We start from the raw sequence: 14,867 nt of genomic DNA, 5'->3' as shown, positions 1-14,867 counted from the left end.
GCACCTCTGCACCTCTACACCTCTGCACCTCTACACCCCTGTACCTCTACACCTCTGCACCCCTGAACCCCTGCACCTCTGCACCCCTGCACCTCTATTCTTTCGTCTCAAGACCTAATCTCTCCAAAGTCTATACACTGATGTGGCTCACTAGTTTCATTCTGCTAATAAAGAAAATGCTCTGAAAATGCTGGTGAGCAACTTCTTGTCAAATGATTATTCTTGGCCCTCTTGTTTCTCAGTTTATATATAGAATTTGTATAATTATGTTGTATCAATCATTTTTTACTGCTATGACCAAAATACCTGAGAGAATTAAGAGAGGTACTTATTTTCAAGGTTTTCAGTCAGTTCAGTCCATTATAGTTTGTCCCCCATGAGCTTGGGCAGAACATCATGGTAGCAAGAGTCTGTGGCAAGAAAAACTTCTCCTCATTTCACACAAGAAGCAGAGAGAAGAGCCTACAGGAAGGGCTAGAGCAAGGCACTGGGACAAGGATACACTCCCACCCCAACGAGTTACTTCTCCCCATTCTTCCTCTTTGCTACCTCCCAAGAGAGCCATCTTATTATAAATATTCAGAGGCATCCAGAGCTGTCCATGACTCTATAGGTGTATTTCATATTCAAACCCTAAGGTAATGTTCTCAGCCTTACCTTCTTCCCTGTTCTCTACTGAGTTTCCATGTCCCAAGAATAAAACACAGAGCCTTTGATATGAGCTGAACATGAGCCTTATACGAGTAGGCTGTGATTCTAACCTTGCTCCCTTAATTCTTTTGTCAGCTGGCCGCTCATCCTCAGGCACAGTGCCGCTGGTTACTCCCTCTGTCCACACTGCCCACCTGTCCGCAGCAGTCCCCAGGATCTCTCTTGCTTTACCTTGTTGACCAGGTGTCACCCTTCACATAGGCTTGGCCCTTTTTTAAGTGTGCGGATTTTTTTTTTCACTTTGATTGCTTGGTCCCCCCACCCCCATGGTGTTTTCTATAACATTGATTTCTTCCCATTTTCTTTTCTCTCTTTTGATTTTGGTTTATTAGGGGATGGTTTGGGATTGGGGTTTGGGGTTTTTTTAAGACAAGCTCTCACTAGGCCTCAAGCTTATACTGGAGCTATCCACCTCCCAAGCTATACTACCGTATCACAATGGGACATATTTCACATGTGCATATTATCTGTGTCCTTGCTTGTGATGTTTATTGTTCAATTCTCTACATCTTTACAGATAGTGGGTGCTAGGTAACAATATTTACCTGGATAGATGAGGGAGGGAGGGAGGGAGGGAGGGAGGGAGGGAGGGAGGGAGGGAAGCGCAGCAGCAGCAGCAGCAGTGTTGCTCATCACAGCAGATGCTGCAATGCCTTACTAGTTCTGTGGTTCTCATAAGCTGTGTCAGACTCCTTCAGGCCGCTCTGCATTTTCTTTTTGTTCTCAGTCCTTCTGCTTCATTTTATATCAAGTGTGTTACCTTGTCTGACATGAGTTTATCACATGCAGAAAAATATGGCTTCACGGTGGCTCTAAGGGTTATGATTCACCACAGGGATTGGGGTGCAGGGGAGCAGGGAGAGAGAGACCGTCTCGTTTCTGCATCCCAAAAGGGTTCATTTGCCTACCTGCCATGGTCCATGTCCCCCCAGTCACTAGCCCCAGTCACTTTCCTCCTGCTTCTCTGCATTGAGTGACTGGGAAGGACAAGGTGTTCAGAAGGTTCTGGAGCAAATCTAAGTGGCACAGGCCTCCTTTGCTTTATTTTCTGTGGCTTCTAAGTTCCTTTTGGGAGAGTAATAGAAGATATTGTTTATAATAATAAATCTTACTCCAGTAGTGATATTTACATGTAGGCATATAGAACATAACATTCCGTGCCTGACACTTAGAGAAAAACTCTGGAGTTAATACTGTCTGTGCCACTGATCTTACAGCTCTTCTAGCAAGTTTCACTTCCTCTGGAAAGTGACTACCACGTTGTCTTTTTTTTTTTTCCTTCTTCTCTTAATTTGAGGCCTGGCCATGATTTCTTTCCTTGGCTCTCTTAGTATTGCAGGAAGTGTAGCTGAGAGCTATGATACAGAGAGTGGGTTTGAAGATTCGGAAAACAGTGATGTGGCCAACTCTGTTGTAAGGTTCATTGCCCGATTTATTGACAAGGTTTGTACAGAGAGTGGAGTGACTCAGGACCACATCAGGAGCCTCCACTGCATGATACCAGGTAAGCAATCACTTGGGGTGGCTAACGGGTCAGAGTGTTGCAGCAGTCAAGACCCAGCACAGTGAGCTGCCGCTCACTTTTCTCTGGTTTGCTTTTTATTTCTTTTACTCGGGTACTGTGTTCTAAGACGAGGTCTTGCGTGATCCAAGCTACCCTCACATTTGCAGTATACCCAGGGTGTCCTTGCTCTCCTGATCCTCAACCTCTGCTTCCCTAGTGCTGGGATTATAGGCATGTAGCACTATGACAAGTTCCAAAGTTTTACTAAACTGTGGCAAAATTAACATAAGAGTTGCATTAATAATATTCACAATGTTCAATCCCTCCAAATAGATATTTGATAATCATTATTAGGTAATAAATTCTGTTTTACTTGCTGGCCCTGGAAATATCTAACCTGCTTTCTGTCTCCATGAGCTTTTCTGTTCTAGAGATTTTACATATGTAGAATCATATAAATATTCCAACTTTTTTCAGCTAGCATAATGTTTTCAAGGTTCATCCATGTATTACATCACTCCTTTTTTATGATTAAATAGTATTCCATTAAATGGATATATCTTAATTGTTCAGCCATTCATTTGTTGATGGAAACCTGGGTTTTCCACTTTTAGAGATTTGAGAATGATGGTTCTGTGAATATTTGCATACAGGTATCTTGTTTTCAATTCTTTGGGGGTATATGCCTAGGAGTAAAATGTTATAGATTACATAGTTACTATATTTTAACTTTTGGAGATCCTGCCAAACTTTAGTTTTTCATTCTGAAATATCTGGAATTTGCTTTTGTTCTCCCTGATTTGTTTTCTCTCTTTTTGAATACTCTGACTCATCCTAGGAATTGTAGCTATGCACATTGAGACCCTAGAGGCAGTACATCGCGAGAGTAGAAGACTTCCACCTATCCAGAAGGTAAGTACTCCACACTGTGTGCTTTCAGGGTGCAACAGTCCTTTCAGAAACTCAGCAGCAATGGGCTACCATGCTCTAGATGGTGCCTTCTCAGCTATTTACAGACATTTTAATGATTCATGGAAGGTTCTGAGGAATTTGCCCTACAGGATTTTCTAAGCTGCTGAATAGAAATGTTATCCTTTTTGTTATTCAGCAAAAGAACAATGATAACCTCATGTTAACTCCTTTTGTACAGAGTTAAGTCATGAATAATTCTCATTCCCAAGCCCAGTCTCAGGGTTTATGTACCCACCACCACCTCCACCACCACACACAGGACAGGAAGGAGGGAGGGAGGGGAGGAGGGAGGGAGGAAAGATAGAGAAGGAAAGGAAACGAAAGGAAAAAGAAGAAAATATTTCAAACAGTTACCATAAAAGCATTTGGTTCTTGATTCTGACTGTCCATGAAAAACAGCTGGAAAATTTAGTAAGGATTTGGAGTCTCCTGAATTAGAAAACCCTGAGACCTAGACGTCTGTGTTTGAAGAAGACATTCGGATAGTTACTTTGCTGCTGGCCTCACACCTATTACAGACTAGAATTTGGACCCTCAGCTCTCTGACAGAACTATTAAAAATACAGCTAAAATAGCACTCAGAAGCCACATAGGTAGGAGCAGCAGTTCTACCTGAAGCTTAAGATAGAGTGGTCATTACACTTTTATTTCTAAATTTAGTTCTAAGATTTCTAGAGTCTGAAAAAAGAATAATGCTGACTTAGGCTGTGTTTGTTTTTTATTGTTGTTTGGGTTTTGGTGTGGGTTGGGTTTTGGGGGTTTCTTGTTTTGTTTGTTTTTGGCTTTTGTTGTTTGAAGATATTATATAGTTCTCACTATGCCTGTCCTGGAGCTCACTATGTAGATCAGGTTGGCCTTCAGATTACAGAGATCCACCTGCCTCTGCCTCCCCACTGCTTGGATTAAAGGCGTACACCACTATGCCCAGCTGATTTAGATATTAAAAACAGATTTTTCAGGGGGAATGATCTTTTTCTTACCCACATCTCCCAAGAGGAATTTATTATAGTGTTTCTCACATACTGAATGCTAAGCTAAATTTCTCAGGTATGAAGTTCAGTACTTGGAGGAAAAAAAAAAAGGATAACGCTTTTTAAAAAACAAATCCACAGCCAGCCATTAGTCCCAGCACTGAGGAAAGAGGCAGGTGGATATCTGTGAGTTCAGCGCCAGCCTGGTCAACACAGTGAATGCCAGGCCAGCAAGTACTACATAGTGAGACTCTCTTTAAAACACAACAGCAAAAGCTAACTATGGAGCCAAGTGTGGCAGCTCTCTCTCCCCTGTAATCTCAGCACTTGGGAAGTGGAGGCAATAGAATGAGGAATTCATAGCCAGTCTTGAGTATATGAGAATCTATATTAAATAAATAAATTAAAATTATTTTGCTGGATGGTGGTGGTGCACCTTTAATCCCACCATTTAGGAGGCAGAGAATGCTTATGAGTTCCAGAGCAGCCTGGTCTACAGATTGAGCTCCAAGTCAGGCAGAGATATACAGAGAAATCCTATCTCAAAAAATCAAAACACCCAAAATCCATTTAGGAGTTTGTTTCTTTTACATTTATGTAAAGTTTAAGTGTACAAGAAATAAGCAATGTAGTATCTTCCCTTCCCACGCTTGTCTCTGCCATGGCCACCTTTATTAGTTGTTCATATTCTAAATGTTTTTTTCTTTTACATTTCATTTAAGTGACACAATGATTATTTGAATGGACATTTCAGACTTTCAAGTTATTCTCCTATTTTTGAACTGTTAACAAGCAATGCAGCAAAGAACCTTTTCATACTTGGGCTTAGAAACTCCATTTCTGCTTCTTCGCAAGTCAGGCTCAGGGTTGGCTCAGGGTGTCCAAACTGTACATGAGAAGGTAACCTGGAACTACATGATGGAACACCCGCAAGAGTTGCTTCTAAAACAGTTATCTGTTCTTAGCCCAAGATTCTTCGACCAGCTCTACTGCCAGGAGAAGAAATTGTATGTGAAGGTCTTCGAGTCCTACTAGATCCTGATGGTCGCGAAGAAGCCACTGGAGGTCTCCTCGGAGGTCCTCAGCTCCTGCCTGCAGAAGGCGCCTTGTTCCTCACCACATACAGAATTCTCTTTAGAGGGACACCGCATGACCAGCTAGGTATGACCTTGCACACTGCATCAGAGCAGGAGTCTCTGTATGGCACAAGAGGTTCAGTTTAGGCCATGGACAATGACTTGCACATCATTTCAAACCCAGAAAAGAAAAGGATAGACTTGGGCTTGAAATCTCACTTTGTTGTCTTTTCTTTGCAATTTTAATGTGTGTTTTAGGGAAAAGGTTTTGTCAGAGAAAGCTTTTTTCTTACGATTTCTTTCTCCATTAGTAACATAGAAATCTAAGGGTTTCCCATGCATTATACAGTCATAGATTGTTTAACATGTATTGAAACTTAAATCTAATGTATATACTAGCTTTGCTTAGTCTCTGGATATGAACTTAATAAGTTGAGAAATCCAGGAACTGAGGAATGAACAAATATGTAAGCCTCAAAATCCAGTATCCTTAGCCCAGCTCTTCCTTGCTCAGCTGTGAGGTGCAGTCACTGCTTCCTTGCTCGGGCTCAGCTGTGAGGTGCTGTCACTGCTTCTGCCCTGTTCTCTAGCATGGTACCTAAAGGCCTTCCTCTTTCCTCTGCAGATTCAAACCCCACCCTTTCTTCAAAGCTTACTTTCCCGCCCCACTCCCACCCCCACCCCATGTCTTGCAGAAATTATTCTCTATCCTTCTAGCATACAGATTGTCTCCTTTTCCGTAATACGCCGATCCTTGAATTATCTGCTCACTTGTTACTTACATGTTATAGTAGTGTTGTGTAACAGTCCCCCAGTGGAGACTTGGAAACTCCAAGGAAGGCCACAATACTTCTTTTCTAGACATGTCTTCTTAACCACAGGTTGTGTGTACTTTTACATTCATGTTTTATAAATTGTTTAAATTTCTAAACCTCTTAGACACACATCTAGTCTTATCTTTCAAAGGCTTTCTGCATATGGAAACAGATGTTAAAAATCTGTTCTCTTCTTGCGCATGATAGCTCAAGCCTATAATCCCAGCAGGGAGCACGGTGTAAGGGAATCATGAGTTTGTGACCGACCTGGGGTAGCAAACTATCTCCCCCCCACCCCACCCCAAGATGCTCTTTTTGCTTTACCGCTATATTAACCATCTTGGTTTCCTCTGCAGTGTTAGAAGCTACTTCTTTATTTCTGACTAAAACCTATTCCTGGGTGGCTGACTTACGCTGGATTTTATATGTATACAATGGGTAAAGGAGATAGAAGCAATGAGGATTGGACAGGTAGCCCAGTTCCTGTACTCTGGAAAAATTAGTATGTTTTAGGAGTGAATTACATTGGGTCGTAGGTAGGGTTTCTCTCGCTGTGAAGAGACACCAGGTTTAGTCCATTATTATCATGGTGGGAAACAGCAGCGTGCAGCCAGACATGGTACTGGAGAAGGAGCTGAGAGTTCTACATCTTGATCCTCAGTCAGGAGAAGTGAATGCCATATTAGGCCTAGCTTGAGCATATGAGACCTCAAAGCCTGTCCCCACAGTGACACAAGGGCCACTTCCTTCAACAAGGCCACACCTACTCCAAACAAGGCCACACCTCCTGATAGTGTCAAAACATCCAAACATTTAAGTCTCTAGAGGCCAAACCTATTCAACGCACAGTGCAATAAAACTAATTCATGACCTGGATATGGTGGTACACACATTTAATCTCTACATTTAGAGGCAGAGACAGTCAGAATTTCTGTGAGTTCAGCACCAGCCTGGTCTACTACATAGTTGAAAGACAGCCAGGACTACATAGAGAGACCTTGTCCTTTTGGGTTTGGTTTTGTTTTGTTTTTTCCCTTTGGTTTTTTGAAATAAAATTTCTCTGTGTAGCCCTGGCTTTCCTGAAATTCATTCTGTAGATAAGGCTGGCCTCAAATTCAGAGATCTGCCTGCCTCTGCCTCCTGAGTACTAGGATGAAAGACCTACACCACCATGCCCAGCATGAGAGACCTTGTCTTAAAATTATACACACACACACTGTGAGATCCTAGAATCTGGGCACTTTCTCTCACTACACTCCTGACATTGTCCTCTGCTGATGAATTGCTGCAGAAGGTACTCTTGCCCCTAGCTATAAAGTGGCGTTGCTGAGTCTACGGCCTGTCTTCCTACAGTTGGTGAACAAACAGTTGTGCGGAGCTTTCCCATTGCTTCAATCACCAAGGAGAAGAAGATAACCATGCAGAACCAGCTCCAGCAGAGCGTGCAGGAAGGGTTGCAGATCACATCAGCGTCTTTCCAGGTACACCATGAGTGTTTCAGATTTTACAATATTTGCATAGGCCTTTTCCACTTGATGTCCCTAATTCCAAACTTCATGTTTTCTGAGTACTTTCAACTTCATATTTCCACATACACAATACTCAACATGTAGCAAGGAAGGAAGGCCCTTCTAATAAAAAAAAAATATATATCTTGTACAAGTCTAGTAATGTAGCTGTTTTCTATGGTTGTGAGGTCAGAAGTTAGAGGCGCAGCATAAGAAGGAGAGTGTCTTGGAGTGTCTTTGACTTTGGACTCTACTTCAGGGTTCCTTTGGCCAACAAATTGTCAATCAGAAACACAGTGGCTCTTGTTCACTGATGACTTATTTCTAAACTCCTCCTGGATAAAACTTTCAGTAAAAATAACTCTGTTTCAGAAAGAAATTCTCTATTGCTTTTATTTGTGTGTGTGTGTGTGTGTGTGTGAGAGAGAGAGAGAGAGAGAGAGAGAGAGAGAGAGAGAGAGAGAGAGAAAGTAAACCTCTTAAGGAGTTTAGAGCTAAGACACTGTTGTCAGGAATAACTGAACGACCCCTGATTGAACCGTGACTTCCCAAACCTGTGGAAACAGTGATGCAGGGGAGAAGTCTGCGTAGGAGGAGTGACCTCCCTCCATTGTTCCTTTTTCAAAGTTCATGTCCATGGTAGTTTGGTTTTCCTATCCTTTGCTCCTTGTTGCTGACTTCTCAGACTCCCAAGAAGCTCAAGGCTTGCCTCTCTCCTCCTTGTGGAGCGGCCTTCTCTCTTGTGTAGACCAGGCTGGCCTCAGGGCTGTGCTTCCTGTACTCTCTCACACCGAAGCTGCTGCCTTAGTCCTGGAACCGGCTCACAGCTGTAACTACTAGGGCTTTTCTTACTGTTCCACTTAAATATTGCCTGTCTACACTTGTGAAAGTGACTTTTCTATTCCTAGATTTGTATTTTATGATGACTTGGAGTCAGTTCTCTCTGCCCACCATTACGTGGGTTCTAGGAGTCAAACTCAGGTTACAAACACCTTTACCTGCTGAGCCATCTGACCAGTCACACTTTTTTCTTTTAAACTTTTAAAATTGTATTTCATATTACCCAAAGTCTCTACAACTTCCAAAATCCTATAACTTCTAAAGTTATAGTATTGTTACTAATATTTTTATTTAATATTGCTATTTTTTCTGTTCACTTTCATTTTCTTGTTTGTTTTTGTTGTTTTCAGTGATATGAGTAAAAGTTGTCAAGAAATCCTTAATGCTTCTGATAGGTCAATCTCTTTTATTTTTAGTTGATTAAAGTAGCATTTGATGAAGAAGTCAGTCCAGAAGTGGTCGACATCTTTAAGAAGCAGCTGATGAAGTTCCGTTACCCTCAGTCCATTTTCAGCACCTTTGCTTTTGCTGCTGGACAAACTACCCCACAAATCATTTTACCCAAGCAGAAAGAAAAGAACACCTCCTTCCGGTAAGAGGAACTATGGGTCTCTAGAGCATCTTCACCCCTTCCATAGCTAATGGAAAGGAAGTAATCTTTTATTAATGATGGCTTTTCTCATACCTTGTGTGTGTGTGTGTGTGTGTGTGTGTGTGTGTGTGTGTGTTCATGACCTCACACATGCCATTCGTGTGTGGAGACCAAAGGACACCTTGTGGGACACACTTCTCTCCTTTCTCCATGTGGGTCCCAGGGGTTAAACTCAGATCATCAGTATCAAGCATCTTTTTCTGCACTGAGCCATTTTGCTAGCCCTTTGAACTCCTAATGTATATCTTATTGTCTCATCAATTAAAACTCATTTTCAAAAGTATTTTTAAATATCTTGAGTTGTTATTTTTGCCTCTTAAAAAGAATTATTCTTTTTCTATGCTTGAACAGGTTTATAGCTAATTAGAGATAAGATATTATGCATACCTAAAACTTATAAGAAATAAGTGTTGCCAACCATTATTGTCATGTGACCTCAGAGAAAGTTTGAGTTGAACGAAGGGGATCTTTTGGTGCTAGACTGAAGACTTGCTAATGTGATTTATGGGGCCACGGTGGAGGCCACGGCATGGACAGGGAATGAGCTTGGGAATGCCAAAAAACAAACCCAGAAGTTTAAGGTTTGAGTGATCAACTAGGCATGGTGGTACACTCTTTAATTCCAGCACTTGGGAGGCAGAGGCAGGTGGGTTTCTGTGAGTTCAAGACATGACTGATTTACATAGCAAATTCCAGGACAGCTGGGTTACATTGGAGATTCTGTGTCAGGTGGAGGTGGTAGGGACATTTGAGTGATCAGTAGTTTATGTCAGACTTTAAGTTTTTGTACTTTTTACCTAATGGCAGTGTCATTTATAGGAAAATCATTCTCCACAATAAGGAAAGTGCTGTGAAGAAGAAGCTTAGCAAAGCCATGCACTGCAGTTATACGATACATAGGATAGGATGTGGGTATGTGCAATAGAGATGTCAAAATATTAGTGGTGCCCTTGTAGTAAACTGATTTTATCTTTGGTTCTGTGACTTCTAGAACTTTCTCAAAAACAATTGTGAAAGGTGCCAAGAAGGCAGGAAAAATGACAATTGGGAGGCAGTATTTATTAAAGAAGAGAACAGGAACAATTGTGGAAGAGAGAGTAAATCGTCCTGGGTGGAATGAAGAAGATGATATTTCTGGTATGTGAGAATTATTTTCCATAATTCAATTTTCTTCTTTCTTTCCTTCTTTCTTTTCTTTTGCTTTTTTTTCTTTTTTCTTGGGATAGGGTCTCACTGTGTAGACCTAACTGGCCTTAAACTCATAGAAATTCACTTTCCTCCACCTCACAAGTGCTAAGATTAAAAGTGAGTGTGGCCATGCCCACTTATTCTTACATGAATAACAGGAGACTAAGTTGTACTTGGATGTAAACTCAGCCGTTTCTCAGAACTGGTAAGATAAGTTTTTACTAATATTCTCTTGTTTAGGTAGAATTTTGGTTGACTTTTTTTTTTAAAGGCAGGGTCTCAAGTATTGCAGACTGGCCTTAAACTCACCATATATCTAAGGATGAGTCTCATCCTCTTATCTTTGCCTCCTAGGTGCTTAGGTCACAGATGTATGCACCCCCACACCTGTTTTGTAGAGCTGCAGCCACTGTAGCAGCTGAGCTACATCCTCAGCCTGATTGTGTGACCTTAGACTGCTCCTTTGCTAAGTCCAGCTTTGTCTTCTTAAATGGAGAAAGAAGGAAATCCTATGTATAAAGTAAGAATGAGGGTATAAGGCAGATATCTGTGACCCTTAGGCCAGTCTGCTCTACAGAGCTAGTTCCAGGACAGCCAGGGCTACACAGAGAAACCCTGTCTCAAAAACAGACCAAAAAAAAAAAAAAAAAACCAGAGTGAGGGACTAGGATAGGATAGTGAATATTCCACACTGAAGATCAGGGAGACCTAGGATGGAGAAAAACTGAAGAACAATTAAAAAATATGTATATATATATATTTAGCCAAGATATTTTTCAGCTGGCAAAAATAGAAGAAAATAAGATATCATGTTGAATGATCTTTTTTTTCTTTCCAACTTTTAACTAAGTATTGAGTATGCTATGGATATAATACTACATAAAAAATGATCTAATGGAACGGGAAATAATATATTCTTTTTCCATCTCAAGATCTTAGATTTCCTCACTAGTAATTGTACAATTAGTACCTGTAAGATTGTTTAAAAAGAAACCTCATTTTTAGTGAGAGTATTGTGTAAAATGTATTCATCCAGTTTGCTAAGATTAAAAAAAAAAAAAACTGTTAGATTTTATGTGTATATGTACCCCTGTGGGCAATAAGAAGACCTGTTATTCCACTGCTAAAATGAAAACTTATTGGAACTCTGGCCTACTCAAAATCATATACAAAGCATTGCTACTGATTGACTGTTCTAATTCAAAATATTTCATGGAACAAACAAACAAAAACAGTCCATAACTTTGCATAATAGTATATGCTTATAGTCTCAGTTACTGACTAGCCAAGGCAATAGGGTCACTTCAGCTCAAATTCAAGGCCAGCTTGGGGGCCATAGGAAGACCCTTTTTCTAAAAAGAGCTTGGTTATTGAATAAATTCTTTCACATTTAAATCATGGAGGACTCTGAATCTGTGATTATGAAGTGGTGACAGAGTTTTCCATAGACATTACATCCTCTGCTGAGAGGGTTTCCAGGACCAAGTTCAACTTTGCATAGCTTTCCCACTGTGCTGCTAGTTAACTTGGAAGGTTCAATATGAATGTATTCTTTTGAAAGTAAGACAAAATCTTGGATGATGAGTTTATATAGTGATTAATTTTAGTTAACAGATTTAAAGATAAATTTTACTAACAGATTATCTTTTGTGTTATATACAAATTACTGTAGTTTAGTATCAATGACAGGCCTATTGAAACAGAAAAATGTAGCCAATGAATTTAAAAATGACATTATTTTTTGTTGTTGTTTTGTTTCTTTTAGAAATGGGTTCATAGGATGCATTCCAGGCTGTCCTGGAACTCACTCTTTGGAACAGGCTGGCCTTGAACTTCTGGTATTCCTGCCTTTACTTCCCAAATGCTGGGATTTTGGGAATGTACCTACAATGCCTAACTTTGTTTTTAGAAGTTATTTAAATGATATTACTTCCCTAGTTTTTGTTTTTGTTTTCAGTTGAGTCCTGGCAACCCTAACATAAAGACCTTCAAAAGGAAGTTTTGACCCAGGCAGGCCTTGAATATCAGCACTGGGGAGGTAGAGGCAGGCAGATCTCTGAATTCCAGACCATCCTTGTCTACATAGCAAGTTCCGGGTCAACCCAAGCTGTGTAGTGAGACCCTGCCTCCAAAAAGAAGTAGCAGTAGCAGCTGTTGTCGTCATTCTCGTTGCTGTTGTTCTGAGGTTTTCACTCTGAGCCGATCATTTTGACAAAACCTATTTCTGTCTGTCAGTTTCAGATGATAGTGAACTTCCCACAAGTACAACCTTGAAGGCCTCAGAGAAGTCGACAATGGAACAGTTGGTGGAAAAAGCGTGTTTCAGAGATTATCAGCGGTTAGGTTTGGGAACCATAAGTGGCAACTCCTCTCGTTCAAAACCAGAGTATTTCCGAGTCACTGCCTCCAACAGGCTGTATTCGCTATGCCGGAGGTAAGGATCAGTGGGCTTCAGAAAGAGACCTTTCTTTATTTCCCATTTGAATTATTCCAGAAACATGATTCTGGAGCTATGTAAACTTAAGAGAGATGTTTTGTGCAATAGGAGATGGCATCCCGTTGGAGTCTCAGAACAGGTAGCTCACTGAAAAGTACCTCTGCCTGTCCTCTCTATAGGCCGTTTTCCTTATTCAGCTTTCATTGTGTAGTTTGTCTGTTTCCTGGCATGTGTGAAGATGAGCTAGAGTAAGAATAGCATTTGCCCAGACAGATGGAAGAGAAGAGTGTTTGCTGTAGGCCTGAGCTCCACAGGCAGTTCCCAGGGCCAAAGAGTAAAAATTTGCATGTGCTTAGCTCTGCCACCAAAGCAGCCATAGACTAAGGAGTGAGTAGGTTTGGCATGTCTTGGCATTAAGATATAGTTTGTGACTCAGACATAGACAGAGGCTCTTGGGTATTGTCTACTTAGAGTATTTTTCAAAGAAACAGGGAATGAAAATGAACACATCTTTTCTGTGTTCTCGGCACTTATTGCTGTTTTCCAGAATGGTAAGCTCTCTTTTATACTTTACTGCATATAAAAATATATTGTCTCTAAACCTACATTCCACCCTCCACAAGTTTAATACTTTGATTACAAGGTAGGTGATTTTATTTATATTTATAAATTTCTAATTTCATTAAGTAGTACTAAAAGTAATTTGTAAATGGCAAACCTTGTATATTTTAGAAAGTTGCCTTAATGCTACTATTAGTCTCAACTCTACTTATTGAAGAATTATAGGTACATTGTTTTAAATGGTAATAAAGTTTCCATGAATTTATAAAATGATTACATGATTTTGTAAACTTGAAAAACAAGTTGGGAATATATTTTGAGACTGTGGCCAAGGAAAATATTCGTATGAAAACTAAAAATTTAGAATCCTATTCAGAATATACTGTCATTTTTCTGGACTTTTCTGTCCCTCATACTAACTCCTCTGTGTAAATACGTACAAGTGCAATTGTAAGTTTAATGTCATGCTAAGGAAAATGTTCTATCAGAATTATGTTTGCTAGTGAGAGAATAGATGTCATCATTTATCATTCCAATCTTTCTGAAACAGTTAAATCTCTTTGTTAAAAGCTTATAACGATTGTCCTGGTTACCTTTTTGGTAATTAAAATATAATTACATAATTTCCCCCTTTTTTCCCCTCTTCCAACCCCTCCCATGCATCACCACCCCCTTTTCTCTCATTTAAATCAATAGCATGTATGTATGTATGTATGTATGTGTGTGCATGTGTGTGTGTGTGTGTGTGTGTGTGTGTGTGTGTGTGTGTATAGCCTTCTCAGTCCATATAAATGTTACTTGTCTTAGTTGGGGTTTCTATTGCTGTGATGAAACACCATGACCAAGTTTGGGAGGAAATGGTTTATTTCATACATACTTCCCTGTCACAGTTCATCAAAAATAATGAGTATAGGAGCTCACACAGGGCAGAAACAGGGTCACAAGAACTGATGCAGAAGCCATGGATAGGTGCTGCTTACTGTCTTGCTTCCCAGGACTTGCTCAGACTGCTTCCATACAAACCCAGGACCACCAGCCCATGGATGGCACTACTCCCAATCTGGGCTCTCTTACAACAATCACAATTAAGAAAATGCCCTACAGGCTTGCCTACAGCCTGATCTTATGAAGACATTTTCTCAATTGAGATTTTTCTCCTCTGATGACTCTAGCTTGTATCAAGTTGTCATAAAACTAGCCTGTGTGTGTGTACACAACATATGTCTGTATGTTTTTGTGTATTATTTCAGGGCTAACCAATTGGTATTGGATAACCATTGTAGGGGCCCTTCCCTAAGTAAGACTATGTCTCCGTTCTCAACATTCTTGAGTTGCCTATAGTTTTTTATGTATGATTGAGGCCTGGTGGTCTTTCCCCACCCACTTTACATGTCTATTGTTGTCCTAATAGAGGACTGTTGGAACACTTCTTATTAGAAGGCATTTATGGTAGTGGATGAAAAGAATACATATCAACCAAACTACTAACAGGAAATACAGTAACAGTCTAGAAGGAGAAAAGAGGGGGAAGCATGTAAAGATTTAAGTTAATGTTCTGATATATTAATTAATGCTGGAAATTAATATGGTGGCAATTATTAATTGACCAGCTAATTCCCCAACTACTCACAC

At 40.3% G+C, this 14,867-nt stretch overlaps 1 protein-coding gene across 9 annotated transcripts in view; it reads left to right on the top strand.

The window, feature by feature from the left end:
• Sbf2 (SET binding factor 2) overlaps positions 1–14,867 on the top strand; it is a 306,924-nt gene that overhangs the window by 240,224 nt on the left and 51,833 nt on the right. For all 9 annotated transcript variants that reach the window (XR_001785572.2, XM_006507927.3, XM_006507926.2 and 6 more), the window contains exons 20-26: positions 2,043–2,215; positions 3,054–3,127; positions 5,124–5,319; positions 7,403–7,530; positions 8,814–8,989; positions 10,041–10,186; positions 12,473–12,671. Coding sequence is in view for 8 of the 9 variants with exons in the window: in XM_006507927.3 (XP_006507990.1) it covers positions 2,043–2,215; positions 3,054–3,127; positions 5,124–5,319; positions 7,403–7,530; positions 8,814–8,989; positions 10,041–10,186; positions 12,473–12,671 (1,092 nt within the window). In the remaining variant the exon portion in view is untranslated. The remainder of the gene's footprint in view (positions 1–2,042; positions 2,216–3,053; positions 3,128–5,123; positions 5,320–7,402; positions 7,531–8,813; positions 8,990–10,040; positions 10,187–12,472; positions 12,672–14,867) is intronic.

Source organism: Mus musculus, chromosome 7 (genome assembly GCF_000001635.26).
Source record: "Mus musculus strain C57BL/6J chromosome 7, GRCm38.p6 C57BL/6J".
Taxonomy (NCBI): Eukaryota; Metazoa; Chordata; class Mammalia; order Rodentia; family Muridae; genus Mus; species Mus musculus.
This window is presented reverse-complemented; position numbering and strand designations above follow the sequence as displayed.